The 27,519-nt window shown below is 23.2% G+C and overlaps 4 protein-coding genes across 5 annotated transcripts; 3 read left to right on the forward strand and 1 right to left on the reverse strand.

Moving 5' to 3' along the window:
- Positions 1-1,215: 1,215 nt before the first annotated feature.
- Bma-acy-4 (Adenylyl cyclase protein, putative) lies at positions 1,216-15,495 on the forward strand (the record flags this gene model as incomplete). Its single annotated transcript, XM_043076179.1, has 21 exons — positions 1,216-1,270; positions 1,878-2,011; positions 4,306-4,653; positions 5,359-5,459; positions 5,826-5,999; positions 6,661-6,900; positions 7,381-7,539; positions 7,822-7,966; positions 8,181-8,287; positions 8,782-8,968; positions 9,376-9,476; positions 9,998-10,082; positions 10,717-10,818; positions 11,435-11,530; positions 11,746-11,960; positions 12,708-12,837; positions 13,016-13,125; positions 13,416-13,566; positions 14,277-14,472; positions 15,020-15,144; positions 15,346-15,495. 21 exons carry the CDS (start codon positions 1,216-1,218, stop codon positions 15,493-15,495), a joined length of 3,111 nt encoding a protein of 1,036 aa, XP_042932113.1.
- A 1,090-nt stretch (positions 15,496-16,585) lies between these two features.
- Positions 16,586-17,215, reverse strand: Bm17326 (Uncharacterized protein; the record flags this gene model as incomplete). The annotated part of the gene is made up of 2 exons (XM_043076180.1): positions 16,586-16,758; positions 17,062-17,215. The coding sequence occupies 2 exons, from the start codon at positions 17,213-17,215 to the stop codon at positions 16,586-16,588; spliced, it is 327 nt and encodes a 108-aa protein (XP_042932114.1).
- A 1,323-nt stretch (positions 17,216-18,538) lies between these two features.
- Bm9854 (Uncharacterized protein) lies at positions 18,539-19,195 on the forward strand (the record flags this gene model as incomplete). The annotated part of the gene is made up of 2 exons (XM_043076181.1): positions 18,539-18,603; positions 19,063-19,195. 2 exons carry the CDS (start codon positions 18,539-18,541, stop codon positions 19,193-19,195), a joined length of 198 nt encoding a protein of 65 aa, XP_042932115.1.
- Positions 19,196-20,072: 877 nt separating this feature from the next.
- On the forward strand, positions 20,073-26,942 carry Bm9855 (Uncharacterized protein; the record flags this gene model as incomplete). 2 transcript variants are annotated; one of them, XM_043076183.1, is made up of 17 exons in its annotated part: positions 20,073-20,142; positions 20,281-20,504; positions 20,843-21,040; positions 21,743-21,866; positions 22,034-22,128; positions 22,516-22,609; positions 22,922-23,067; positions 23,473-23,596; positions 23,829-23,967; positions 24,120-24,195; positions 24,685-24,890; positions 25,038-25,208; positions 25,541-25,701; positions 25,958-26,013; positions 26,216-26,334; positions 26,546-26,717; positions 26,826-26,942. In XM_043076183.1, the coding sequence occupies 17 exons, from the start codon at positions 20,073-20,075 to the stop codon at positions 26,940-26,942; spliced, it is 2,292 nt and encodes a 763-aa protein (XP_042932117.1). The 2 variants fall into 2 exon arrangements, with proteins under 2 accessions (XP_042932117.1, XP_042932116.1); XM_043076182.1 differs by lacking the exons at positions 26,216-26,334; positions 26,546-26,717.
- Between the last annotated feature and the right edge of the window lie 577 nt (positions 26,943-27,519).

Here is a 27,519-nt window from a genome sequence, read left to right on the forward strand (position 1 = left end):
TTTACTAAATAATATTTTCATATTTCTTTTCATTCCAATTTGCATTTAATAGTAACAGATTATTAATTACAGAAATTTATATTAATGCATTCGTTATTAATAATTTTTTATTAATATCATTGAAAGTTTAGCTTTTTCTTTTCATCATCCCTTCTTGTTTATTTATTTGTTTATTGTTAGCAGCCAAAGTTTTAGTTGTTTACTTTTTTTTCTATCACTTTATGAAATAATATTTTTCTAGCTTTTTCTTTCCTTCATCTGTTTTTTTGTTTAGTTGCTTTGTAATTTGTTTGTTTATTGTTAGCAGCCAAAGTTTTAGTTGTTTACTCTTTTTTTTCTATCATTTCATGAATTTTTTTTTGTCAAAAATTTTTTCAAAATAAAATTTTAGAAATGTTTGTGTCATCAATACACTTCTGAGTGCATCTATTTGTGATAATTGAAATTTCAATCACATTTTTTCTATTATTAAATGTCAAGTTTAATTAATAAACAAGTAGTGGACAATGGCTAATTATACTCGAAGTTTGCTATGTGATATTTGCATTTTTCCCTTCCTTTTTCTATCCATAATATTTTGTGGAATGAAATTTTTAAATCATTTAAAATTTTCGCTGTATTTGTGGTATAACACAAATAGCAGTGTAAATTTTGATGAAAACTATTTAAATTTAAAAATTAATTTACATTGTGCAATAAAATACAGAATTTATTTGATGTAAACATTAAATTCATTTTATAATTAAATATATTTATTGATTTGTATTATCAAAAGAAAATTGAAATTGGTGAGAAATAAAGGAATTAAAGAGGAAAATAAATTTGCAAATTTATTAAGGACAGTGAAAAAAATTCGATTTTTCATCTTATTTGATTCAAATAGTTTTATTCCATATGAAATTCTATTTTAATGTTTATATTCTAAAAAAAAATTTTTTTTTTTTTTGTCATTTCATTTGTTGATCAATACGCTTTGTTATTTTAATTAATTAAATTTTTGTGATAATGTTAACGATTATTATTTAATTTAAATTTAAAATTTTTCAAAAAATTTCAAATTGTTGCTTATTATTTAGGCATAATTTCGACGTATTTAATCTAAACAATGGCTGATAAAGGCTATTATTATGCTCTACGACACAAACAAAATTCATATATTTGATTTCCAAAAAAAAAAAAAAAAAAAAAAAAGTAAGAAAAAGAAAATAAAAGAAAATGTCACATGGAAAAGATAGCACTGTGATGCAATCACTTACTGATTCCAAAATTGGTTTGTTAATTTAATTTTATTTTTTAAATATAAAATGGAATTATTGCAATAATTTATTTTAATTTCTATTGTATCTAACTGTACAACAATAATTATGTAAAGTTTAATGAAGTTTAGAAATATAAAATTTATGTAAATTATGCAAATTTTAAAAATAAAAACAAATTATTACTAAATATGAAAATAAGAAATGCTAATTTAAAAAGAAAAAAAGTTATTCATTTGTTTCATTTTCAAAATAATCCTAAATATTTATTCAATTAATTATTTTCATATAAATTAAATAAATAAATGTAAATATATATATGTAAATATAAAAAAATAACATCCAAAATTTTACTATTTTCAATATCCATAAAATAATTATAATTTATAATTTGTTTCATTTGTAAAAATTTTACATAATTTATATAAACTTTACATTTCTAAAATTGATTAATTTACATGCATATACCATTTATGTTATTTTATAGATATTGAAAATTGTTAAATTTTGGTACAAATTATAGTTTAATTTATAGATATTGAAAATAGTGAAATTTTATACTTTAATTTATAGATATTGAAAATAGTGAAATTTTGGAAGAAATTATAGTTTAATTTATAGATATTGAAAATAGTGAAATTTTGGATGGTATAGAAGAGGTAGACGAGAATAATTCATCAATTTCGTTTCATTTTTGTGGCTCAGATCCAGTATATCAGGCTTATTTTATTCATATGAATGCTGGCCGTTTAAAGGTTTGTTACATATTTCATATTTACTTAACTTATTTAACCAATCATTTACTGTAATTTTTTACTTAGACAAAATGCAGTGCTATAAGTTATTAAAACAAATAATTTTTAATTTATCTTTAGCTAATTTTTTCATTTTTCATAAAAACTAAAATTAATTTCTAACTCTAAGTGTTATTTTAATGTTGTCATATAAATCTAATAGCCATATAATTTCTTTTTTTTTCATATATTACTAGGCTTTTGCCATAGCCTAGGCTTTTTTTTTTTTTTTAGTAAATGCCAAATGTAATAGCCTTATGTTTCAAGGCTATAGCAAATTTCTTCATTTTTCAATATCCTCTAGCAATATTTGTTGATTATTTAACAAATATAGCAGTTATTAGTCGAAAAAAAAAATAAATGTTTAATGTTTATTAGTATCGAAATTATTTTTCACATTTTATTTAAAATATTTGCAATAAAAAAAAAAAAAAAAAATGAGAGAATAACTAATTTTTTTTTCTCTTCTTTTCCCTTATACACACATTCCTTTAGGCTTTAGTGCCATAATGACATAAAGCTTATATTGTCGTTTGATGAAAAGCCTTAAAATTATATTTCAATTTAAAAAAAAAAAAAGAAAAAAAAAATGGAAAGAATTTCAATCATTCAAATTTTATTGTAACAAATATTAAAGAGAGATTAAAACAATTACAAATTGCAAGAAATGATATAAGATTGAAGCTTGAAAGAAAAAGTGCCTAAGAAGAAATTCATGAATAAAATTTAAATTTATTAAAGAGTGTAAAAAAAATTCATTATTAAAATTTAAATTTATTAAAACTAACAAAAAAAGAGAAAAAAATTGATGAAGAAAAATGTTAAAATAAAACAAAAATTTTTTTCTTCTTTTTATATTATTTAAATTGTAATAGAAAAAAAAAAAGTGAAATATTTTAGAATAAATATAATAAGTTTTACTATTCAATCGAAATAACTTACAAATAAGCATATTTGACAAATAATTTTTGTCCAAATAAATTATACTAAATAAATTTTTGACTAAATTATGGTTTGTTTTTGTAGTTCTTACTTTTAATTTTCCATTCATCTTTTAATTTTAATTTTTTTATTTTTATATTCATTTTTTTTTAATTTAATTTTCAATGTTTTCAAGCATATTTTATCTTTTAAAAACAAAATATTCACTAAAAAGTAGGGAATAAAAATCATTCCAATTTGTCCTTTTTTTTATTTATTGAAAAATTTTATCAAAAGTTTTTTTTTTTTTTTTTTAGGAGTTTAATTTAATAATATTTCAAACTTTTGATGATCTTTTAATTTTTGAGCGCACTGTAAGTTACATAAGTATGAAAACAAATGAAAAAGAATTAATTAATAAATAGTTAATTAATTAATAGTTAAAGGTTGGATAATTTTCAAATCTGCCAATAAATATTTAAGAAAGTTGTTGAAAACTTTTTTTTTTTTTAATATAAAAACTTTGCATACAATAAGATACAATCTCAGATGTATTATATTTTGATGAAATGATAAAATTTTATGCAAAAATATAGTACCTAATCAAAAATTTTAGCAATAATAATAATTCTAACCTAGGTAATTACTAATTTTAGCTAATTTTAATTTTAACTATAGCAATTACCTATACAAAGAAAAGAAATTAATTAATAGATAGTTAAATTTAAGTATAACATTTGAATAAATGTAGTCTAAATATTAGTTAACTTGATTATTAATTCTAATTATTCATCCTGTTTGTTAGTTTTGTATTTAACAAATTTTATTTATTTATAAAATATTGCTTTGCATATATGTTTATCAATTTTATTTGCTATTATTGTTTACATAATTAGATGTTGTTTACATCGCTTTATTGATTTTCCTTTTCTTCTCATTTGATCAAATTTATTTCATTTTTTTTTTGTTTTGAAGAGAAAAATGAATTGAATGATTGTTAAAAGTGCTTAATTCAAATAATTCTAAATAGACTGCTAATTTTACTTTTTTTATAAAGTTCTTCTATTATTTAATCTTCATTTTATCAGTAAATTATGATGTAATTTCAGGTTATAACTTGACTATCCATAAATTTCAACACTTTTTCAGCTTTTTCTCTCCACTAATTAATTAAGTATTAATTGAAACAATTGAATTTTAATAACATTTAAGGAAAGCTTTTTTGCTGATTTTTCAACAATTTAAAACATTTCAAGGATTAAAATTTCAGTGTAATTACAAATTCGTTTATCAAATTTTTCTTATCATTTTTTCCTTTTTTTTTTTTTTTTCAGGCGTCTTTGACATGTCTTCTTGGTTTGGCAATGATTGAAACAATAATAATAGTACTATCCGATATTTGGTCTGTAGCTATTGTACTAATTCTTGTTGATGCGCTCATTGCTGCATTACTGTTGTGGCGGAAGCGCAATTCGTTCTTACTATCGTGGATTATTGTTGGTTGTAGTATGGTATTATTAATTACCGCACCATTAATTAACTTATTCTGTTTTTCATTACTATTACTATTTCTATGCTACACCTTACTTCCACTTCAATTGATATATTCGATGTTGACAGCTCTGATTATTACCATCACAACAATTATCATTTATTATTTAAATTTAACAAATTTAAAAGAGGTAAGAAATGTATAAAAGAAAAGAGCTACGAAGAAAAAAAAAAATAATTTAAATAACAAAAAAAAAAAAAAAAAAAAAAAAAGAAAAGAATTAAAAGAAAATGCATTGTTAAATTTTTTAATTTTTTCATAGGATTATTTATAAAATTTGATTAAATTAAAATAAATTTCACAAATTTCAAAAAATTAAATAAATTGTGCAATTTAAAAAATTACAGAAAACTTTTCAAAATTTTTTCATCTAAATTACTCGTTAATTGAAACGATATTTAATTATACCAAAAATTTTCAAACAAAATTTTACTCTTTGTTTTTTTTTAATAGTACAACAAATGATTGAAATTTAAATCAAAAATTAATCCAGATATTTGAAAGTTATAAAATTATACCTTCAAATTTCCCTTTTTCACCAATTTAATTATAAAAACTGATTTCAATTAAGCAAAATTTCCAGCAATATATTTTGAAATCATTTTTTAAAAAAAAAAAAAATTAATTAATTCTGATGAATAGGAAATTTTTAATAACAAAATTTTCTTCTTTCATTTTAATTTAAAAGAGATAAAGGAAGGAAGAAAGGAAAAAAGAAGGAAAAAATTTTCAGGCATATAGCAATGCTTTTGATAAATAATTGCATAAAATAATATCCAAAAATTTTGTCGTTTTTAAATTTAATTTTTTTTTTAAGATTTAATTTTTTATTCAGGCATTAATCGAAATACTTCTGTTAATTACAATGAATCTTATTGGCTTATTTGTTTACTATCCAATGGAAGTTATACAACGAAAAACTTTTCATGAAACAAGGTTCTTTTTCGTTTTTTTCTTTTTCTCACTCTCTCTCTCTCTCAAATCAATTTTTGTCACTTAATTTCAAAAATTTTTGCATTCATTTCAATTTCATTGCTATCTGTTACTAATTAATTTGATAATACATAAGTTAATTAGTTTAATTATTGCTTTAGTAACATATATAGATTGATTAGTTTGATTATTAATTAATGGCATGTTGATTGGTTTGGTGGTAGATAAAAAATAAATGAGTTTCTTAAAAAAAAGCAATGAATGCCAATTTCTAAATAATTTTCCAAGTGTTAACGAAATGATAAAAGGAATGATAAGGTGATAAGAGAAACAGAAGAGAAAAAAAAAAGGAAAATTGCTATCTTTTAGGAAATGTGTTGAACGGCGAATTTTGTTATTGCGAGAAAATATCAGGCAGGAAGATATTTTACTATCGGTACTTCCACGACATATAGCTAATGATGTTCGAAAAGATAGAGCTGCAGAAGGACAATCGGCGACAATGTTTCATAAAATTTACATACGGAAACATGACATTATCAGGTATGTCCTATTTAACCGGAAAAGTTTTCTAATAGATTTGTATTAGTTTATTAATTTTATGATAAATTACTTAATTATGGTAATAATATCACTGAAAAAAATTGTATTTTTTTATATTTTTTATAATCTTTAACATTAATTTTATAAAAATAAAATAAAACAATAATTTTATTATGATAAATTATTTAATTATGATAATAAAATCATTAAAAATTTGTCAAAGAAAGTTACAAAATGCTAACTGAAAAGTATAAAATTTGCATCACTAGTTGATAGTAATATAATTTTTTTTTTTTCTATGTGTTAAAATAGTTTCAGTCTATCTGATATTTCATTTACAATTTTTCTTTCAAATTTTTTTCAAAAATGTTTTACTCTTCAATTTCAGACAATATTATCATTTTTGGAAAATTTTTCAAAATAATGTGTCATCAATTCTCTGAGAATTCTTGATTGAAGTTATCAAGAATTCCCAGAGAATTGATAAATTCATGATAAGACAAATTTTTCACTATTTAAAAAGTCAACTTCTGATACTTTTTTTTTTTTTCATGATATCAGCAAGTATAAATTTTAAAGTGGTTTATAGGAATAAAAAGATTTAATTAATAAATTTGTTAGAAAATTTTGAAGCTATTATGAAAGCTTATGCAAATTACAGTATACTTTTTGCGGATATTTGTGGTTTTACCAACTTAGCATCGGAATGTAATGCAGATGAATTGGTGCAATTATTGAATAATCTCTTTGCTCGTTTCGATCATTTAGCATATCGTAATCATTGTATGAGAATAAAAATTCTTGGTGATTGTTATTATTGCGTTTCCGGTTTGCCGGATTATCAACCAAATCATGCGCAATGTGCAGTTGAAATGGGATTAGAAATGATTGAAGTGATTAAGTAAGTGATTTTTTTTTTTCAATGTTTTATCAATTATTTCAATTCTATTTTAATTCAAATTTAATTTAACTTACATAGGCAGCCATTCGACTTGACAATTAATAATTGCCTAATATAAGTTAAGGTAATAGTTATACAGTAAGTAATCGATAATATGTTATACTGTGGTAATGATTGTTTGATAAGCATGACAAACTGAACGAATTGACATTGTTTATTCTTTTCTAAAGAAACACAATAATCAGTGAGAAAATTGTTATTATTTCAAAACTGAGCAAATTTAACTGATCAATTTTCCAGATGGATTTATACTAGAAATGCACTGATTCCAGATTATCAGAGAATTGATCATGTTAATTGTTGTTTTAGTTAATCATGATTTATTTCATAATTTGTAAGTAAAATTAATTTGCATTAGTTTCATTTACAAAATATAATTTACTTGTAAAAAGGTAAATGCAGAGAAGTGATTAATTATAGATTAGTAAGGGAAGTAACTGGTGTTAATGTAAATATGAGAGTTGGTATTCATACTGGTAGAGCTCATTGTGGTGTACTCGGTTTAAAAAAGTGGCAATTTGATGTATGGAGTGATGATGTTACTTTGGCAAATCATATGGAAAGCGGTGGTTTACCTGGGTAAGTTTGTTTTTTTTTTTGTTATAATTTTGTTTGTGGTTTTTTTTTTTACTTTTGGACTGAATAACATTGATAGATAAATTGATAGCAGTTTGAATTATCGATTATTGAAGCAGAAATACATTAGAGTTTTGCATCAAAATTAATGTTTTATATTTATTAAATAGCTCTAATACAAAGATGAAAATAGGATACGGTATTTGATACGGTATTTACATAAGCTATACGGTAACCGTAGTTAATAAATTGATTAAATTGATTGATTAATGAGATTTATTTCAGACGTATTCATATAACTGATGCAACATTAAAATGTTTGGGTGATATTTATCAAGTTGAGGATGGTTATGGTGAACAACGTTCAAAATATTTAGCTGAGCATAAAGTTAAGACATATTTCATCGTTGATGATGATAGTAAACATACGGTATGGATTGTAAAACATTTTAAGTATTTAAATTAAAATCAAATAATGAAATAATAAATATACAGTTAGATTAATCAATTGATAACTCTTTTTTTCCATTTTTTTTTTTTTTTTGTGTTACTATTCTATTTTATAATCATAAATATATTTTAAATTTATTAAAATGTTTCAAAATGATCAGTTATCATTTTTTGACTTAGATATTAATTTATAGGAAATTGCATCACATCGAGATGTACCACTTGGTGAGAAAGGCCTTCGGGTAACTGGTTATAGCTATAAAAATGCACAAGTAAGATATTGGGATAATGTAACGACAAGGTTATTCAGTTTTTTTTTTTTTTCTTCTTGTTTTAATTTTTATTTAATCATTTTTTTGATTTCAAATTTCGTAGTAGTTTATTAATTTTGATTTTAAATTTCATTTGAAATTTGATTTCAAATTTCGTAGTAGTTTATTAATTTTGATTTCAAATTTCGTAGTATTTATTAATTAATTATTTGTTGTTTCATTTTAAAATGCAATATAACAAATTATCAGGGATTGTTCTGATAAGTCAATTTTAGTGTTTTTTTTTTTTAAAAAAAAAAACTTTTCAATTAATCTAAAACTTATAAATTTACTTAAATCAATTCTGAAGAAATAAATTTAGACATATGCATTAAAATAACATCGGGTATTTTAAAATTAATTGAAAATATATTAGATATATTATGAGTATTACAAATCATTAGTATGAAATAATATTATCAGCAAAAATTGTAATCAATATTCATCCAATATTTTTCTTCATGAACAAATAATTCCAGTTTAGGCGATCAATATCATATCATGAACAACAACAACAACAACAACAGCAGCAACAACAACAACAATCTGTAGATATTGAAGTTACAAATTATTTAATGCAAGGTATTCGAGCAATCAGTAAAGATGCCTGGAAAAATATGTATTGTAAAATGATTACATTAAAATTTCGGCGCAAAAAAATGGAAGCTAAGGTATGTAAATACTAATCATTGAAAATTTAAGTCTATTATTCATATCCGTTTATTCTACAAATATTTAATTTATAAATGAATATTTATACATAAAGTAAATTTTATTCTAAATTAAAGCTTAAAATTTAAAATAAATTAACGAAAAAAAAATTTGGTTAATAACTGAGAATTTGAGTCTATCATCTGATTATAAAAAAATATGATTTATTGAAAAAAAGACAAAATGACAAAGAATTTTCAGAGTATTTTATTCTTTTTTGTTATAATTCCGTAAATTTATTTTTGACAATTATAAACTTTTTTAAGAAAATTTAATTATTTTTACTTTTAATTGCAAATTTTAATCAAAATTAGAGGCCAAATTATCACTAAATCCACCTTATTATGTGTTCTTTTTTTCTTTTTAGTTTATGGAATTCAAAGATGACGCATTTCTTACCCAATTAATGTATGTGGTAGTTGTTGCTGGTCTTCTACTATCCGTTGTACTACTCCTTGAAGATCATAGGTATTTATTAATTTACAATTCAAAATAATTTTAAAAATTTCAATTCAAAAAGAGACTTAAAAAGAAGAAATATATGAAGGATTAAAAATTAAAAATAAGTAAAGAAATGCAAAAATTAAGATTGCTTTTAGATATTTAAAAATGCTTTGAAAAATAACATTTAAATTCGATATGAATTTCAAATCTCTACGGCAGAAAGTTTGGGAAAAATAAAAAATTGACAGTTAAAAAATAAAAATTTTAAATTCCTTCTTTATTTTTTCCAAAAATCATAATTAATAAGGAATTTTTTGATTTCTTTTATCCTATCACAACCGTTTAGAACTAAAACATTTCCAAATATTGTCATTTCAACAGTTAACCCAAATCAGTCAGTCACTCCTTTGTATATAATTAAAATCGCCATTAGATTAATTTTTCATAGTTTACTTATACATTTTTAAAATCTCATCGAATTTAAGTTGAAATTTTTCTTTGCAATTTTTTCCCTTCATGCATTATTTAAATTGATATAATTGCAGCCTATTTATAGTATCTCTCGTTATTATCTTATCATTTTTATCAGCGTTGGTATTATCCATTTCCCTTATTGTTCGCTCATTTATGGTATGAATTTTTGTTCAATTTTTTTTTTTTTTTTTTTAAATGGTTTTTGTTCATTTCAAAAATAATTGAGATTTACTATATAGCTTCTTTTAAATTCCCATATGGCCAATAATTGACAATTGCAAATTCATAAAAGGATTTGACAGCGGTCACTATAAATTAATGTTTTATTATCATTTAAATATTTGCTTTGCTAATTCAAAAACATTTAAGCACATTCATTGTTTAATTTTATCTTAGCATAACAGCAGATAATTTATAAGTTGTCAATTAAAATAAGATCATTTTGAATGATATCTCTCTTTAAGATACTTATAAAATTAAACTATGAATGAATTTAAATAGCTTTTTTTTTCCAGAAACGAACAAATTTGATTTTATCTACTCTTGCATCTACTTCTCGAGTATTCTCAATAGTCTATCTCATTATCTTACATTTTGCATCACTTATTTTTATCTGAAAAAGAATCAAGAAAATTTTAATTAAGATAATATAATTTAGCAAATTGTTCACATTCAAAAATAATTTTTCAAGGCAAAAATTGACGTATAACTTTCGTTTGACGTTTTTTTTTTTCCTTCAATATGAGCTTTTAACGTGAATTTCCGTGTGATTTTAGTGGAATTTTTTCAGCGTTGCTGCCAATATAAAACGTATAAAAACAGCTTTCTAAGATTTTTTGCAATATTTGTACTTTTATCATCTGCCATATGCTTCTTTTTCAATCGTTCTGTGGTAAGTTTATGCTTTTTCTTTTCTTGTTCTGTCATTTTATATCGAAACAATGATAGAGAATTATGATAGAGATAGACAATTTCTATCAGTGATATTTTCTGTAATAAAAATAATTATAATAGCAGTAATATAAATAATAAGAATAACAATATTAATATTAAATAATAATAGTAATGATAATAAATAATAATAGTGAAAGTATTACGCAAAAATCAATTCTTTCCCTAATAATTCTTCAGATGTTCATTAATTGGGTTAGTTTATTTAATGAATTGAAAAATTTGATTTGATATAATTGAGTGAATTTAATCATATAAACAACTGAAATCAATGAAAATATATTTTTCAGAGAACCATTAACAGAAATATTGCAGTGTTGTAAATAAAATAATCTTATTATTTAATTTTTTTAATAAATAATTAGTTGTCTATTTAATTTGTAAGTAGCAAAATTCAAAATCCAAAAAAAAAAAAAAAAAAAAAAAAAATCGTTAAATTTAATTGCAATTAATCTTTGTTATTATGCAAAATTAAACAGTAATAATATAAAAGAGCTATTTTAATTAACAAATGTTAAAAGTAAAAATTTGATAACTGAATTAAAATATTTTTGCAGCGTTATTCGCTTGAATGTTCCTATCACTGTAGAAATTCAACAAAAATAATTGCAACAAGTTGTGATCATTCTGTGAATAGTCCAATTTATTTTGAGGTTATTCCAAGAATTCATCCTTTCTTTGCTATTAAATTTCATTTTTAATGAAAGATTTCAATAAATTCCTTGATTATCAATTAAATCAATTCAAATACACTACCTATCCATTGTATTTGAATTATATTTCTTTAAAACGAAAGAAAAAACAGAGTAATAAGTGAGAGTAATTTATCAGTGTGACAATAAATTTCATTTATCATTGCTATTTTCAGGGTGTTTTACTGTTACTTTTGACAATTTGTATATTTAATTCATTTCTTGCACTAGAAAAAATAGCAGTTTCATTGATGATTTGCTTGGTTATATTACTTCTGATATGGTTAACTGAGTTTCCCAATCACAGTAATTATCAGTTTGCTTTTTGGAGCAATCGAAATTTCTCCAATCAAAATATTTCACTAATTGAACAAATGGAAATGCTATGCAGGTAGTTAACATTTCTTTTTTTTTTTTTTTTTTTTTTTTTTTTGCTAATTTAAGTATCTTTTTATCATTTTTTCTTTTTTAAATTTTTTTTTTTTTAAAAAAAAACATTTCAGTTATTTTTGTTACTTACATTTTATTGAAAAAGTTAGTGGATCTTTTTTCAATTTTTTTTCGAAAAAATTTAAAATGCTATAAAAATATAAATTAAAGCAATATTTGGCCATTTAGAATTTTTTTTTTGCTTTAAAATGCTATAAAAATATGAATTAATAAAATTATTTGGTAAAATTTTTCATATAAGGTAGGCATTCATTTTTTTTGCTAACAAAGGCTTACTGTTTTAATGTTTTTCATTTTTTCACTTCTTTAAAATGCTTTGGGTTATTTAAACTGGTCATGCCGTAAACAGTTATCAAATTGATAACATCCATAAATCCTAATCACCTCGAATCGATAGTCTCTGAATTAAAGCTCCCCGAAGCAAAACTGTCCGAATTTTATTTCTTGCGCATATGTTTGTATTATGTATGAAATGGAAGGATTTATTTTTCGTTTTTAATGAAAGAATGAATTAATTGAAGTATCGTTTTAATTTATTTGAATTTTATTTGGAAGCTTTCAGGTGACTCCAGTAACTGTAGTAAGTCCAGTAACTGTAACTTTGAACTTGATCTATATTAATTAAATAATTTTTGACTTCAACGAATTTATGAAAATAGAATTTACGATAATACACTTTTAATTATAGCCAAATGAGCCTATGGAATGATTTGCGATTATTTTTCACTCTTGTCATTATACTCGTATTCATTTTAATTACAATTCAAAGCCGTCGATCAGAACTGATTGCTCGGTTTGACTTTATTTGGAAGCTTCAGGTGATTGAATTCTTGCAACTTTTAAAGTTGTTAGAAAAATGTTTCTTTTTTTCGACGTTATTTTGTTGTTGCGCTTTATATTTTTCTATTTCAAAATATTAATTTCTTTTTGGGTTATTATAGGGCTTATCAATATTTATCAGTAAAATATTGATCATATCAAATACAAGTTTTTCAGGCATTAGACGAAGGAAAAGAAATGGAAAAAAGACATGCGCAAAATCGAGCTGTTTTAGAAAATATTTTGCCAGCGCATGTTGCCGAATATTTCCTTAAAGAAACTGAAAGGTTACTGTCTAATTTAAATCTCTGTTATTCAAGAAAAAAAAAAAAACGCTGCTGGAAAATTAATTGTGAAAATTGTTAAGAAACAGATAGCGAATAATTTAGAAAGTATCATATTGATAAAAAGTAATTCATGCTAACATTTTATTATTAAAATGCTTTATTGTTTGTATGATGGTTTTATTATTGATATAGATTTGATAATTACTATTAATTACAATCTAATTTCTATTGAAATATGTAATTCCTATTATAAATTATTTATTAACAATGATAAGATGTGAATATTGTAGGGCTGAATTGTACTCAGAAGCTCGAGATAATGCTGCAATAGTATTTATTACAATTACTGAATTTGATAAATTTTATATGGAATTGGATGCTAACAATGAGGGTGTTGAATGTTTACGACTTCTTAATGAGATTATTGCGGACTTTGATATGGTAATAGCATTTTTTAAATTAACTTGTTCATACATGTCAGTAAGATTAATCGAGAAATCATTCATGGATCCATTGCATTTTATGGTTGATATACCGTAATTGAGATTAGCAGCGTAATTGACATTTGCATTACAACAGGATGAAGTTTGCAATACTGTAGAATGAAGACGTCTGCAATACTGCAGGATGAGGACGTTTGCTATACTGTAGGATGAAGACGTTTGCAGTACTGTAGGGTGAAGACGTTTGCAATACTGTAGGATGAAGAAATATGATCGGACTGGAAATGAAATCATTAGTTCAGGTTGCAGTAATCGTCTACTCATATGAGTAGCTCAAATTTGTGTTTCAAATTTAATTATAATGTGATATTATTTAGTTAGAATATCAGAATTAGAAATAGAAATAGTTCAGAAAGTGGTGTTTGTTGTAATATATTAACTTCTCCCTATTGTTTCTTCACTATGAAATATTTTAATTTATAGGAAGAATTGAATTTGAATGAAATGCCTTTACGTCTATTTTATCATCAGCAAATTGTTTTCTAGCTTACACATAATTTTTGTATGTTTAGCAAAAAAAAAAAATGCATAGGGCTACTGTAATCTATCCATGGTACTGTAAAAACCACCGTAACTCTCAAGATTATGTTTTATTCACCTTTGATAACTATCATTTCGTAAAAATTTAACAAAAAATTGGAATTCCAGCAACTCAGTCGTGATGAGTTTAAATGCATTGAAAAGATCAAAACAATCTCGACTACATATATGGCAGCATCAGGCTTATTTGGTAAAGTAACCGGTTATTCACATGTTGTCGCCGTTGTATTATTTGCTATTCGCCTTTTAGCCCTTATACAATATATCAATGAACATTCGTTTAATAATTTTAATCTTAGGATAGGTAATAATTTACCTTTGTCTTTCTTTTTTTCCCTTTGATTTTAATTTTAAGCTTTATGTATTAGTTTTTGATAAGTATAATTTAATAAATTAGCTAAATATTATCAAATTATAGGCATTTTTCTTTTCTTTTAAAATCTTTATTTAGCTTGAAATATTTTTAGAGAATTTTGTCGTCAAAATTACTTCAAAAAAAGTTTGTCCTAAATGCAATGCTGTCAAACATAAAAGAAAAACATTCTATTTATTTTAGCAAAATGTTCTGAAATATGAACTAGGCTTTGAAAAGGTCATTCTTGTCCATCATAGCATTTGAATACGTCATTCATTATCCTTAATTATTTACCAATATTTGAGTAAGAAGCTCATCGTACCATCTGAATACATCACTCATTATTTTTTAATTGAAATAATTTCGGTAGATATTTAAAGTAAATTATAACTTTTATTATAATAATTGTTTAAATGATTATCTATTAATTACCGCAATGTATTTTTACAAACTTACCTTTACCTGTATTAGAGAAGAGATGATATTCTATTTTAAGGCATTAATGTTGGTCCGGTGGTAGCAGGTGTTATTGGTGTCAAGAAGCCACATTATGATATTTGGGGTAACTCGGTCAACGTTGCTAGCAGAATGGATAGTTCTGGTGTAGCGGGCAAAATACAAGTAAGCAATAATGTTAGAAGAGTTCTATCAATTTTCTATTCTAATTTTTTCAAAATTCATGTGTACATACCTAACATAAAAATTTGAATTAGAGATGGTTGGGAGATATTGAAAAAAGATTTGAAGTAAATTAAATACAAATAATTTAAAAATAGCTATTATTAAAATCTTTCAAATTTTGAAACTTTTCTCAAATTTTAGATAACGGAAGAAACGAAAAATATCTTAGAAAAAGAAGGCTTCGAGTTTGAATGCCGTGGAATAATTAATGTAAAAGGTAAAGGTGATATGAAGACATACTTCATTAAAGTATCAGAAGAAGACTTGAATTTTGATTTTAATAAGATCTGAAATTTTAATTTCACGACTTCAAATCCTATTTGGGTTTGACATTTTATATTATTATTATTATGTATCGACAGTGGATTATTTTGTACATATAATCATTTTTTCCATGTGAGATTTATAAAACGTATATATATATGAATTTAATTAAATTCAAATAAATGCCAAACACTACTAAGCATCAATATTTTCTTCAGAAAAGGTCGGTAACATTAGTGATTTAATTTTTAATTTGCTTGAATTTTGTTTCTCGATTATGCTATTGATTGCATGGCATTGTATATTTGTTTGTTTTTTTTTAAGAAATTTAATTTATCTGATTCATAAAAACAATTTCTATAATTTAAAAAAAAAATAATTTTCGCAGTTATTATTTAGAAAAATACAATAGATATTTTTCAGTAAGAAATGAAAGAGCTTATGTGGTAATTAAATATTTAAATAATGATCTATAAATAAAACTACTTGTAAACTAAAAAGAACTTTCAATAGACTAAGATAAAAATACCACTGGAAAGTGAAATATATTTAATCTGGCTTAACGTGAATGTATATATTGATACGTTTAAGTATATAATACGTACAAAAACGTGTATATGTGACACGCACAAAGATCCTGTGCATGTGATTAAATATAAAAATATTTACATATCACTTTATTGTTGTTCGCACCAATAAAAAAAAGCGTAATAAACGCTGATAATATGATATTTCATTTGTGATTATTATAATATCTTTTAATTAGGATAGTTTTTTTTTTTTTTTTTCTTTTAATTAGCTTGCATTGAAAAATCAGTGCTAGATTATAGAATATGACTAGAATAACATAATTGAAAAGCTGATTATGCGATGAGAGTTAGAAATTTTAACATTTTTTAAACATAAACATTTTACATTGCCCATGTATTTTGCATGAGCAATGCAAAACGAAATTTGAAACCAAAATGCCTTTTTATAAAGCTGTGATGATGAATAAACATTGATGGATCTGTTAATAACAATTTTAAGGGAAATAAAATGATTGCATCATAATTGTCCACAGAAAAGACTTTTCGGCAGTGAGATAGAGCAAGATTGAGAAAGGAAAAAATACATTTTATTCCATTTTCAGTTGTTCATGATAGCTTCCAAGACTCGAAAATGGTCGTACATTTTCCTTAATGAAAATTCGTCGCGAAGTAATGATAATAAGACTAACGATAAGTGCACTCAGTGAAGAGAATAACATAATTGGCGCAAATATCGCTAATCCAAAGAGAAATGAGGTGACTGAAACAAAAGCAAAGTGTGAAGAGTTCATTTCAAAAACCAATTCATTAATCTTAGATACAGAGTTAGAGGATAGTTAAATGATGGTCTAAGTATGGTATCGTTGAAAATTTTAAGTAATTATATCTCCTACCACTGATAAATTATTTGACGATTAAATATTGCTAGCATTTTTGTAAAAGCCAATTTCATCTACAATTACGGCGAAAATTTGATAATTGACAATGATGCAAATATGTTGGTTAATTATTAGCCGAGTAATTAGGACAGATATTTAAAAAAAGAAAAATGCAAGAGACTTACGTTGTACAAGAGCAGCTGACGAATAAATGACAATGCTTGATATGATAATATATAGTGATAACAATAGAACGGGAATGGCATTAAATATTATCATTGTTTTAATCAATATAGCAAATCTCCAGTCTAATTCGTCACCAAAAATAACAGTTGACATTGCTGCAAGCTACAATCTCTACTTACGTTACGTAAAAGTAAGCTAATGAAACGCTGATTAAATTAGAGCGTCATCTGATGAGAATTTATTTATTTTTGACAAACAATATGAAAAAACTGGAATAATTAATGATATTATGTCTTGGAGAAATTACGACGTTATTAACAGTAACGAAATTATATTGAATTTCATATTTTCTAATTTATTTTTAAAAATTGAAAATTGTTAACCTTACATATAAAAAATATGCATGGAAAATAATGGAAATTTCTATGTAACGAAAAGAATTAGATGCAATTTTAATTATCAAAATTTAGAAAAACAAAAAAAAAAAAAAAAAAAAGAAAGAAAAATCACTTTATTGATGTAAATGTAACCCACGGGTAACTTCTTCCATATTTATATATGTAATCAATATTTTGCAAACATTTGACAGATATGTAGTAACCAAGGAAACGAAATTTTCCTTAGCATTGGTGATGAGGAAAAATGGTATGTATATGTAATCTTTTCATTAACTTCAAAATCATCCTGCATCGCTTAACCTCTCTAAAAACTTTAATATTCTTGATTAAAGTTATTTTTATTGATTCGAATTATTTGAATTCTTAAATAATCAAATATTGATTGATTTTAAATTTGTAGTAATAAATTTTAATTGTGCAGTCTCTTTTTCTTTCTTTCTCTCTCTCTCTCTCTCTTTACTTCGTTTTTAGTGGTTAACTGATTTGAATTAAATTTTTAATTTTACGTTATTTAGGAAAAATTTTAATTTCAAAATAATTCTCTCTGTTCTTCTCGCATTTTACTCTTCTCTATTTTTATTCTATGCTTAATTGTCCAAATTTAAATTTTTTATCAAAAAGAATTATCAAAAACTAAATTAATCAAAATCACATTTTTATTTCAAAAGTTATTTTCTATTTTCAATTAAAATAATAGCTATAAAAGAAAAAAAAAAAAAAAAAAAAAACATTTTCATACCGATTTGGTAAAAATTAATTGCATATTTATTATTAACTGTGCTTTCTTTAGGAGTTTTCTGTAAGTCTTAGTCATTTTCAGATTGATACTGATAATCTCTGATATTATTGATAATTTCAAATGATAACAACAATAGCTATTGAAAATATTCAGATTGACTAGAATATTTCGTATCTTCTGATTGATACTTAACAATTTGTTAAGCATTTCTGTTTAAAATTTGTTAAAAAATATGATAATTTTATTGCTATTTTTGTTATTTTCAAAAAAATTTAGAATAAAACATAAAATTTCAGCAATAATTCCAACATAATAAAGCAATAAAAGAGGTTAAAATCAATGTCAGACAAAACTAAGCCTAAAAGCAGAAGCAAATCAAGAAGTAAGGAGCACAATGATAAAAGGTTAGATTTCATAGTGATTATCAAATGATAATTTAATTTCATGTGAAAAATAATTTCAAAATAATATAAAAATAAATGATTATCAGAAAAATGCTTTGTACTTTTTTATAATATATTTAATGATATTGCAATATTCAATTTGTTTATTGCTATAAGTTTGTTTAGATTAAAAATTTATGAAAATAGATTGATAGGTTTTAACAAATTTTATAATTCCAACATAATAAAGCAAAACAGAGGTTAAAATTAATGTCAGATTTTTTAAAATTATTATAAAATTTAAAATTATTATAAAATCGATAAAAGCAATTAAAACATGGAGTGAAAAGCGCTTTTTTTTTTTCATTTTTGATTTGGAATTATGATATTAAAGTTATCTGAATTGATATTTTTTAAATTTGGTTTTAATTATTACAATTAATAATATTGCTATAATTATAATAAAATTTGTTAGTTTAGCTGGAAGAAAGATGAAAGAAGCAAAATACAAATTCCAACGAAAGAATTAAAAGAAAAAAAATTGAAAACAACTGGTAAAATTGCAGCAAAGAAACAAGAAGATAATGAAAGTATTGACAAGAAGGTTTTTTGATTTCTGATTAGTTATTTAACTTCTTACCTATTAACCTATTTTAATTACTTAATCAAGTATTCAATATTCATCCAAGAGTAAAATTCTAAAATATGAAAGAGTATTAGTATTTAAAAAATTTTGAAATTACAACAAATTTAAAATTATGTTTAATAATTTTAATAATAATTTTAATGTTTCAAAAAAAGGGAATAATTAGTTTTATAGAAATAGATTTAGCTAACTGATGAATAAATAATAACAGCTTTTCTGATTGGTAACCATTTTTACTAATTTTTAAATTGCCAATGTTTATTTAAATATTTTGTAACAATTAATTTAAATTGCAGATTGTCTTACTTACATTTCTAAAAATGAAATTTAAATGAAAAATACTAGCAATTTGAACAATTCAATACACATAAAAAACACAAATAATATTAATTATTATAACTTTTTCTATATAAATAAATTTTACACTATAAAATTTGCTTTTTAAACTTTTACATAAACTTCGAATAATGCATCAAATTTTATGACTTTTTTTTAAAATTACCACCAAAATGAATACTGTCAACATTTCAAAAATATCTATGAATTAAATAAGACAAACGAATGAATTTAATTACTGTGAAATTTTATATTTTATTTATTTTTTTTTTTTTTTTTTTTTTTTTTTTTAAATGAAAGAAATAAATTTCTGTCAATTTGGAGTTGTCTCGTTTTTTTTTTTTTTTTTTTTTTTTTTTCTTTTAAAAAAGAAAATCGAAATACACTAACTCAGTTTGATTTAAATGTGATAGGATATGAAAATGCAATTAGCTTATGCTGAAATATTTCAATTAAGATATTTTAAATTTAGGAATTTCAAAGATTAAAGAAGAAAAATGAACGAAAAATGGAACAACGAAGTGTACATTTATCTAATTCAATCGATAAACTACGACAACCATTATCATCTAGTAGTAGTAAAATTTTAAAACTAAATTCAACAAATATTCCAAAACAGTATCCGGAAAAATTTGCTATCGATAAAATGGAAAGATTGAAGTCTGCAAAAGATAGCGGTGAAAAGGTACAACGATTAAATGCAAAAGATATTCCAGAAAGTAATAGCGACAAAATGCGAAAAATACGAAGTGATAAAAATTCTAGTAATCATATCATCGACAATTCAATTGATAAAAATGGACGATTATTGGTAGCTGCAAAAAGTTCAAAGTTGAATTATCAAAATTTGAAAAGATCCAAAATGCTACTTCCGGAATGTTTTCCAATACCAAAAGTTTTGCCAGCGTCTTCAAGTCATATCGATGAATATAACTATGAAGAAAGTATTTTCGAATACGTATCAAATTTTTTTTTTTTTTTGAATTTTGATTTTTGAATTTGAACTTGTTATAATTGCTAATAGAATAGATTTTATAGAAATAAGCACTGGAATTTTTATTATATTTTAATTTAAATAGAAATGTTAACTAAATGAAACAATACGAGAGGGAATGTAAAGGAGAAAATGGAATAATTTGATAAATTGAATAGAGTTTTTCATAAATAAATTACTGATTTTTTTTTTTTTTTTTGAGAGTAATTAAGGACAATTTTATTTGAAATAACTAAAGAATATGCTAAGAGAAAGATTTGATGAAATATTTGCAACTATTTCAGGATGATTTCGAAGATTATTCAGATGATTTTGAGGAGGACACTGAAACTGATAATAATAAAAGCGAAAGTTCAGATCGAGAAAGTAGTACGGAAAAAAGTAATATCGGTAGATCCGATAAGATAGTAAACAACGAATCGTATGACAATTCACCTTTGCTACGTCGTATAATGAATCATCAACAATCTGATAACTCACAGGTTAATTTCTAACACTACACTAAATTTTTCTATTTAAATTTTAGGGAAAGAATATTGATAAAAATTGTCGAGAAGCAATTGACAGATAGAATTGAAACTTGACAATTAGTAAAATTAATTAATTCGAACAGAAATCTTTAGAATATATTAATATAAACTAATGTATTTAAAGAAAAAAACATGTCTATAAAATGCTTTGATATTGAAATTAAATGATAATTTAAATGATAACTTAGCATAATTAATCAGTTAATGAGTGATTCTAATTTCCAATGTTTTATTGATAATGTTAAAAAATAAAAGGGATGTTCAATTAATCGCAAAAAATATTTCAGACTAATTCATCAAATACATTTTTTATTCATTCATTTAATCTCTTCCACAGAAAAATCATACATTTTGTTTAAATCAAAGTAAAAAAAAAAAAAAAAGAAAAAAAAAAAGTAAAAAGTAAGAAGAAAAATTTTGATTAAAATTGTCGAAATGTATGTTCAAATAGAATTTTAAACTTGCCAATTAATAAATAAAATTAATTAATTTCAATTGAAAATCAAAATTAATTCAATTAATTCAATCATCTTTCAAAAAAAAAAAAAAAGTGTCTATAAAATACTTTGATGTAATTAAATGATCAAAGTTTTTTCAAAATTCAAAGTTTCAAATTTCTAATCAAACATGATGACAATTAAAACATTTTTACAGCCACAATTCACGCATTCTTCTGATTTGACACAGCGAAAAATTGATTTTACAAATGCTACAACAATAAATTGGGAAAAAATTTCTGAGGTTGAACGACGATATAAAATGCTCAAAAATTTAATTGGTATAATTTTTAATGATAATTTAATTTGGTGGCAATTTTAATGATAACATTTTAATAATTTGATAATAATATTCAATGTCTCATTTCAAACAATTTCATTTCAGAAAGTGAGAAAAAAAGTGGAAAAATTTTTGCAAAGAATTTATTTAAAATATATTTTTAAATAGGAATGGAAATTGTGCAATTTGATTTATTGGATCATCATCGAATTTGCGCGCATGATTTTTATGCGCAAATGTTTGGTAATACCAATTACACTCAGGTATATAATTCAAAAATAAATAATCTTAGTAATATATAAAAAAATAAAATTTTACATCATCCACAATTTACTAAATTTATGATTTATTCATATTTGATTTTACAAATTTCTTTATTTTGGACAGAATTAAAAAGAGAAATTCTTATATGATGCAATATATTGTAAAAAAAAAAAATAAAAAAAATCTATCAAGTAAAATAAAACAGCAATATTTTTCTCAAAATTTGATAAATTAATTTAACTAATTTGATAGCATGATTGACTAATGTTAATAATTTTTGTAAAATCTTAGCAACTCTAAACTAATTAAGGAAAAGCTAAAAATTATAGTAAAAATTATTTGGCAATTTATTTGATGCATTGTATTTTCTGAATGTAAATTTGCAGGTGCAAACACAAACAGGTGATGATGACTTGAATTGTTATGTACAAACAGAAGAAGTGGACAAGGAGACAGTATGGACACAAATTCCATATTCAGGTATTTTTGGATGAGTTCATAGGTCATTTATTTTCATGAGATAATACAATTATTGTTATGGTTTATTGTTTATATAAATCTAAGGATTGCTAATGTCAAGAATTAAAAAAAAACAAAAAAAAAAATGAAAAAATATATCAAAGGTGACTAAGATTGTCACAGCTAGTTAAATAAATAACTCAATTCCAACAAATTTTTTAAAATCGTTCTAATCAATCGATTAAACTTTTTAGACTTCTACAAATTTACTACGATAAATGTATGTATATGTTTAAAAAAAAACAAAAAAAAAAAATTATTTGATTGATTTAGATCATCAAGATTGCGGTGTAGTGAGTATTTCGAATGATATCGATTATCACAAACATTTTGATATTGATGATTCTGAAATTAACTTTTTTAAAATCGGCCATTTTGAAATGGAAAAATTTCGGAAGTTTATTTCTATTGCTGGACAGGTGATTTCTCTTTTTTAAATATTGATGAACTAACAGTTATATTATAGTAATTACAAATGAGTAAAATTTTAAATGAAACAATAATTGCTCTATAACTAATTTATTGGCTAGAAAAAAAAGAAGAAAAAAAATTAATTGTAAATTTAATTGCAAAATTTACAGCTAAAATCTTTTGCTTACTTAAAAAAAATAAAACAGCCAAAAATTTTATTTTCAAATATTTGCATAAAGCTAAAAGTTTCATTTTTATCTCATACAATACTAATTAATTAAGCTGAAAAAAATGCGATAAATTGTCACTCATTCAACTTAATAAATTTAATTTTATATGTATTAATTTAGTAATTTAGTTAATTTTATTCATATTTTTTAATTTATCATTTAATCTGTTAGCTTCTTTTGTAGGTTTTTATTGATATAATGCAATCATCATCAAATTGTACAGCTAAACTATCATTAGAATACCGTACGTCGTCATTTAAATTTAGCACAGGTTATAGCAAATTTTTATTGGGTGACTTTATAAATTGTAAGTTTTCTTTTTCTTTTTTAAAAATGCAAAAAAAAAAAAAAAAAATTTCCATTTTAAAATTTAACTAAGACAAAATGAATTAGACCATATATTAAAGCTAAAATATTTCATCTTTATTCTTACCTCAAACAATAAAAATTTCATTGTTAAATAATTATATTTGGAAATAATTAGTAAATAAATGAAATAATTAATAAAATAAATGTCAAAATTTGAGTATAATTTTCAGCTGCTAAAATTACAAGTATATTTCACTGGGAGAATCATTTGTTTGTGGCATTTTATATTGAACAAACTTCAAATGATGATATGATCAATCGGAATATTATTATTGAATTCGATATTTATAAACCAAATATTCCTCAAAAGTAGCATCATTAATTAATTATAAATTAAACGAGAGTAATTTTGAACCTAATTGAATTATTTTAATAAGCCAATAAACAATTGTTGTTTGTAGCAAATTTGTTGATTTGTTCAAATTTTTTTTTTATTTTTTTAAATTAATTAAAACTTTCAGAATTTTACTTTGTGAAAATGAAGTAAAATGTCTTTGTACATCACCGGATGGAATCAGTGCTGTGTTTGTTGGCCTGGCAAGTTAGATTATTATTTCATATTTAATTATACTTAAGAAATAATCTTTTTTTAATTTGATACAGCAAAACTAATCTAATTCAAATGAAATTCAAAAAAAAAAAATTTCTAGAAAGCATAGAAAGATGAAAAAGTTACCGCTTAGTTCTGTACCAAAAGATTTTGTATTTAATTAAAATATTATTTACTTGTAATCATGATATTTAAATTTGTACGTAATTTTGCTAAAAGTTTAATTAAACAAAATAAGATTTCAATTTGATATATATTTTAGAGATATTCTGATTTTATATTTGTTTTTTTTTTTTCTTTTTTCTTTTTATAGATTTAATTTAAAAGATTTATAATTTCATTAATCTGATAATTTTATGAACAAATGAAATTATAGCAATCAATACATTTTTTTCTCCATTTTAACTTTGCTTTTCCTAATTTATGCAAATTAATTAATTAATGAAAAATAATTTTTTTATCTTTTGATAATATAGAATGATGGTAGTTGTATGGCATACGATCTCAGAGAACAAAATTCATTGTTTACAAACAAATTACGATGGCATCAAAACGGTGAAATGTATCCGTTAAGGACGGCAGCTTATGATACTTCCTTTAAGGCTTTCAATAAGAAAGCATTTGAGGAGGACAATCAATTTGCTATTGTTGCAATTAGCAATATTCCTTCTAACATAAACAGGTGATTAATTAATTAATTAATTTTTGTCGTTAGTTTTTAGTGAACTTTGTGCATTTTAAAATATTTACAAAATGATCATTTACAATTTTTGCAATTATAATAATTTCAAAACTAGCATTAGTATTCGTTTCAAAATTTAAATTTCAGTTCAGAAACATATCAAATTGTTAGTGTTAACGAAGCTGGCATTGTTATCATATGGACAATAATTAATGAAGAGTCAATTCGAATAAATGATCATGATCTTGGTTTACGACCTGGTGCACAATTAAAAATGGCGCAAACGTCGATAATACGACCTGATAGAATCCATTTCAGGTTATTTTGTTGTTTAAGCCTTTTTTTTTTTTTTTTTTTTTTTTTTTTTTTTTTTTTTTAATATTTTATCTTTTGCGAGTTTAAACTTGAAGTATTTCAAATTTTAGTAGTTTTATTAACAGAAACTGAATGAAAAAAAAATTAGAGTTGTACGAACGAATTTTTATTTGTTTGTAAACCAAAACCACAAAATTTGGTTATGTCAAATATTTTTGCTCTTTTTGCATCTGTGATGATAAAATTATCCAATGAGAATAATTACAATTTCTCACAGTTCTTTTTTTTAAAAAAAAAAAAAAAAATATTTTAAATTTAATTTTTTACTTTCAAAGTAATTTAAATTCATCACGGAAGATGACTGTTAATTGTATGGTAATGGTACCAATCAATCCAGCACAATTTTTTCTTGGTACAAGTCGTGGCATTATCATCAATTTCATTTCAAACAAAGCAATCAAATTAATTGGTCCACGAATATATCGAAATGATTTCGGTTGTTAAAAATTTTTATTTCGTTTAAATTTCCTTTTTAATTTTTAATTTTGTTTTTTTATTTCTATTTTCTAATTTTCATTTAATTTTGCTAATGTCAATGAATTTATTATTTTGCTATTAAATTTTTTTAATATTTTTTTTTTTTTAAAGTTATGAAAGTATTTTTATAGTGGTTGGTAATTTTTGAAAATTTATGTGAAATTTTGTTATTATTTGCTTCTTATAATAAAAAAAAAAAAAGTGCAAATTTTTAGATTTGGCAACAGAGGTGATATGTATTAGTTTTTCTTTGGAATCAACCTTCTTTTTGGTATTTTATTTGCAATTTTCTTAAAATTTTTCTCATTATTAATGATTTTAATCATATCTTTAACTTATAAATTCCTCGCCTAACATTTTACTTTATATAATCATTAATTTTCAATTTATTTAAATTTAATTTTTATATTTTTTGCTATTTATTTAAATTTAATTATATTTTTATACTTTTTTATATTCATATGGTTAATTAGGTTGGATTCTCGAGTGGTCACATATCATTATATGAAATTTCTAATGCACAACCGATTTTAACTTTTGAATCTTCAAAACAAGCACAGCAATCATTGCTACGAGTACTCTTCTCGCCAAGGCTTCTTTCGTTTCCATTTTATCATCAAAATTAAAATCAATAATGTTCTCCTTATTTTTGATGATAAAAAATATATGCAATAAATTGTGAACTTTTAATAAATTCAAAAAAAAAAATTAAAATTTTTGAATTGTTCTAAAACTACATTTGAAATTTGAAATAAAATATTTCTCATCTAATAATGCCACCGTTAATTTCTTAATTCTTTTAGTAATCCATCCTTATTCTACACAATTCATAGTCATGGTTTATTACTAGTATGGGATTTAACCAAAAGTAAGAAACCGGAATATATGGATGATCTAAATTTGAAAGATGACTTGGTGATAACAAAAGCTGAATTACAAATCACTTCCTCAAGCAATTCATATACAAATCTTTTGGTTTGTAACGAAGTTATATTAATAACATTTTGAAAATCACTATTTTTAAAAATCTATCTTTAGCGAACATTTTGAAAAAAAAAAATACATCAGTTTTCATATTTTCAGGCAATCGGTTTCAGTAACGGAGAAGTACAGTTGCATGATTTGGCCATCAATCGTGATAACAGGAAAGGGAATAAATCGTTATCAAATGTTATCAAAGCATTTCAGTTAGAAATTTAACAAGTAAAAAGAAGAGTACGATAGAAATTTTTGCATGTTAAATGATAAGAAAAGAAAAATCGTTTGTTAAATTTTGAAAAACAAAATGAAAAGTGTAGAAGTAATTAATTTGTAATTTTTAACAAAATCACAACTTTTAGCAATATTTTTATATGGTTAATATATGGTGTGACAGTTGATAATGTCATCACATCTATTTGTCACAACATCACTTATCACCGCACTCATTCATTGCAATACAGGTTATCACTGCACTTACCATTTATCACATCACAATACTAGTTATCACTGTACCTATCTATTACAATACAAGTTATCACCGTACCTACCAGTTATCACATCACAATATTAGTTATCACTGTACCTATCTATTACAATACAAGTTATCACCGTACCTACCAGTTATCACATCACAATATTAGTTATCACTGTACCTATCTATTACAATACAAGTTATCACCGTACCTACCAGTTATCACATCACAATACTAGTTATCACTGTACCTATCTATTACAATACAAGTTATCACCGTACCTACCAGTTATCACATCACAATATTAGTTATCACTGTACCTA

The sequence above is a fragment of the Brugia malayi genome (genome assembly GCF_000002995.4).
Source record: "Brugia malayi strain FR3 genome assembly, contig: Bm_v4_Chr1_scaffold_001, whole genome shotgun sequence".
NCBI classification, from domain to species: Eukaryota; Metazoa; Nematoda; class Chromadorea; order Rhabditida; family Onchocercidae; genus Brugia; species Brugia malayi.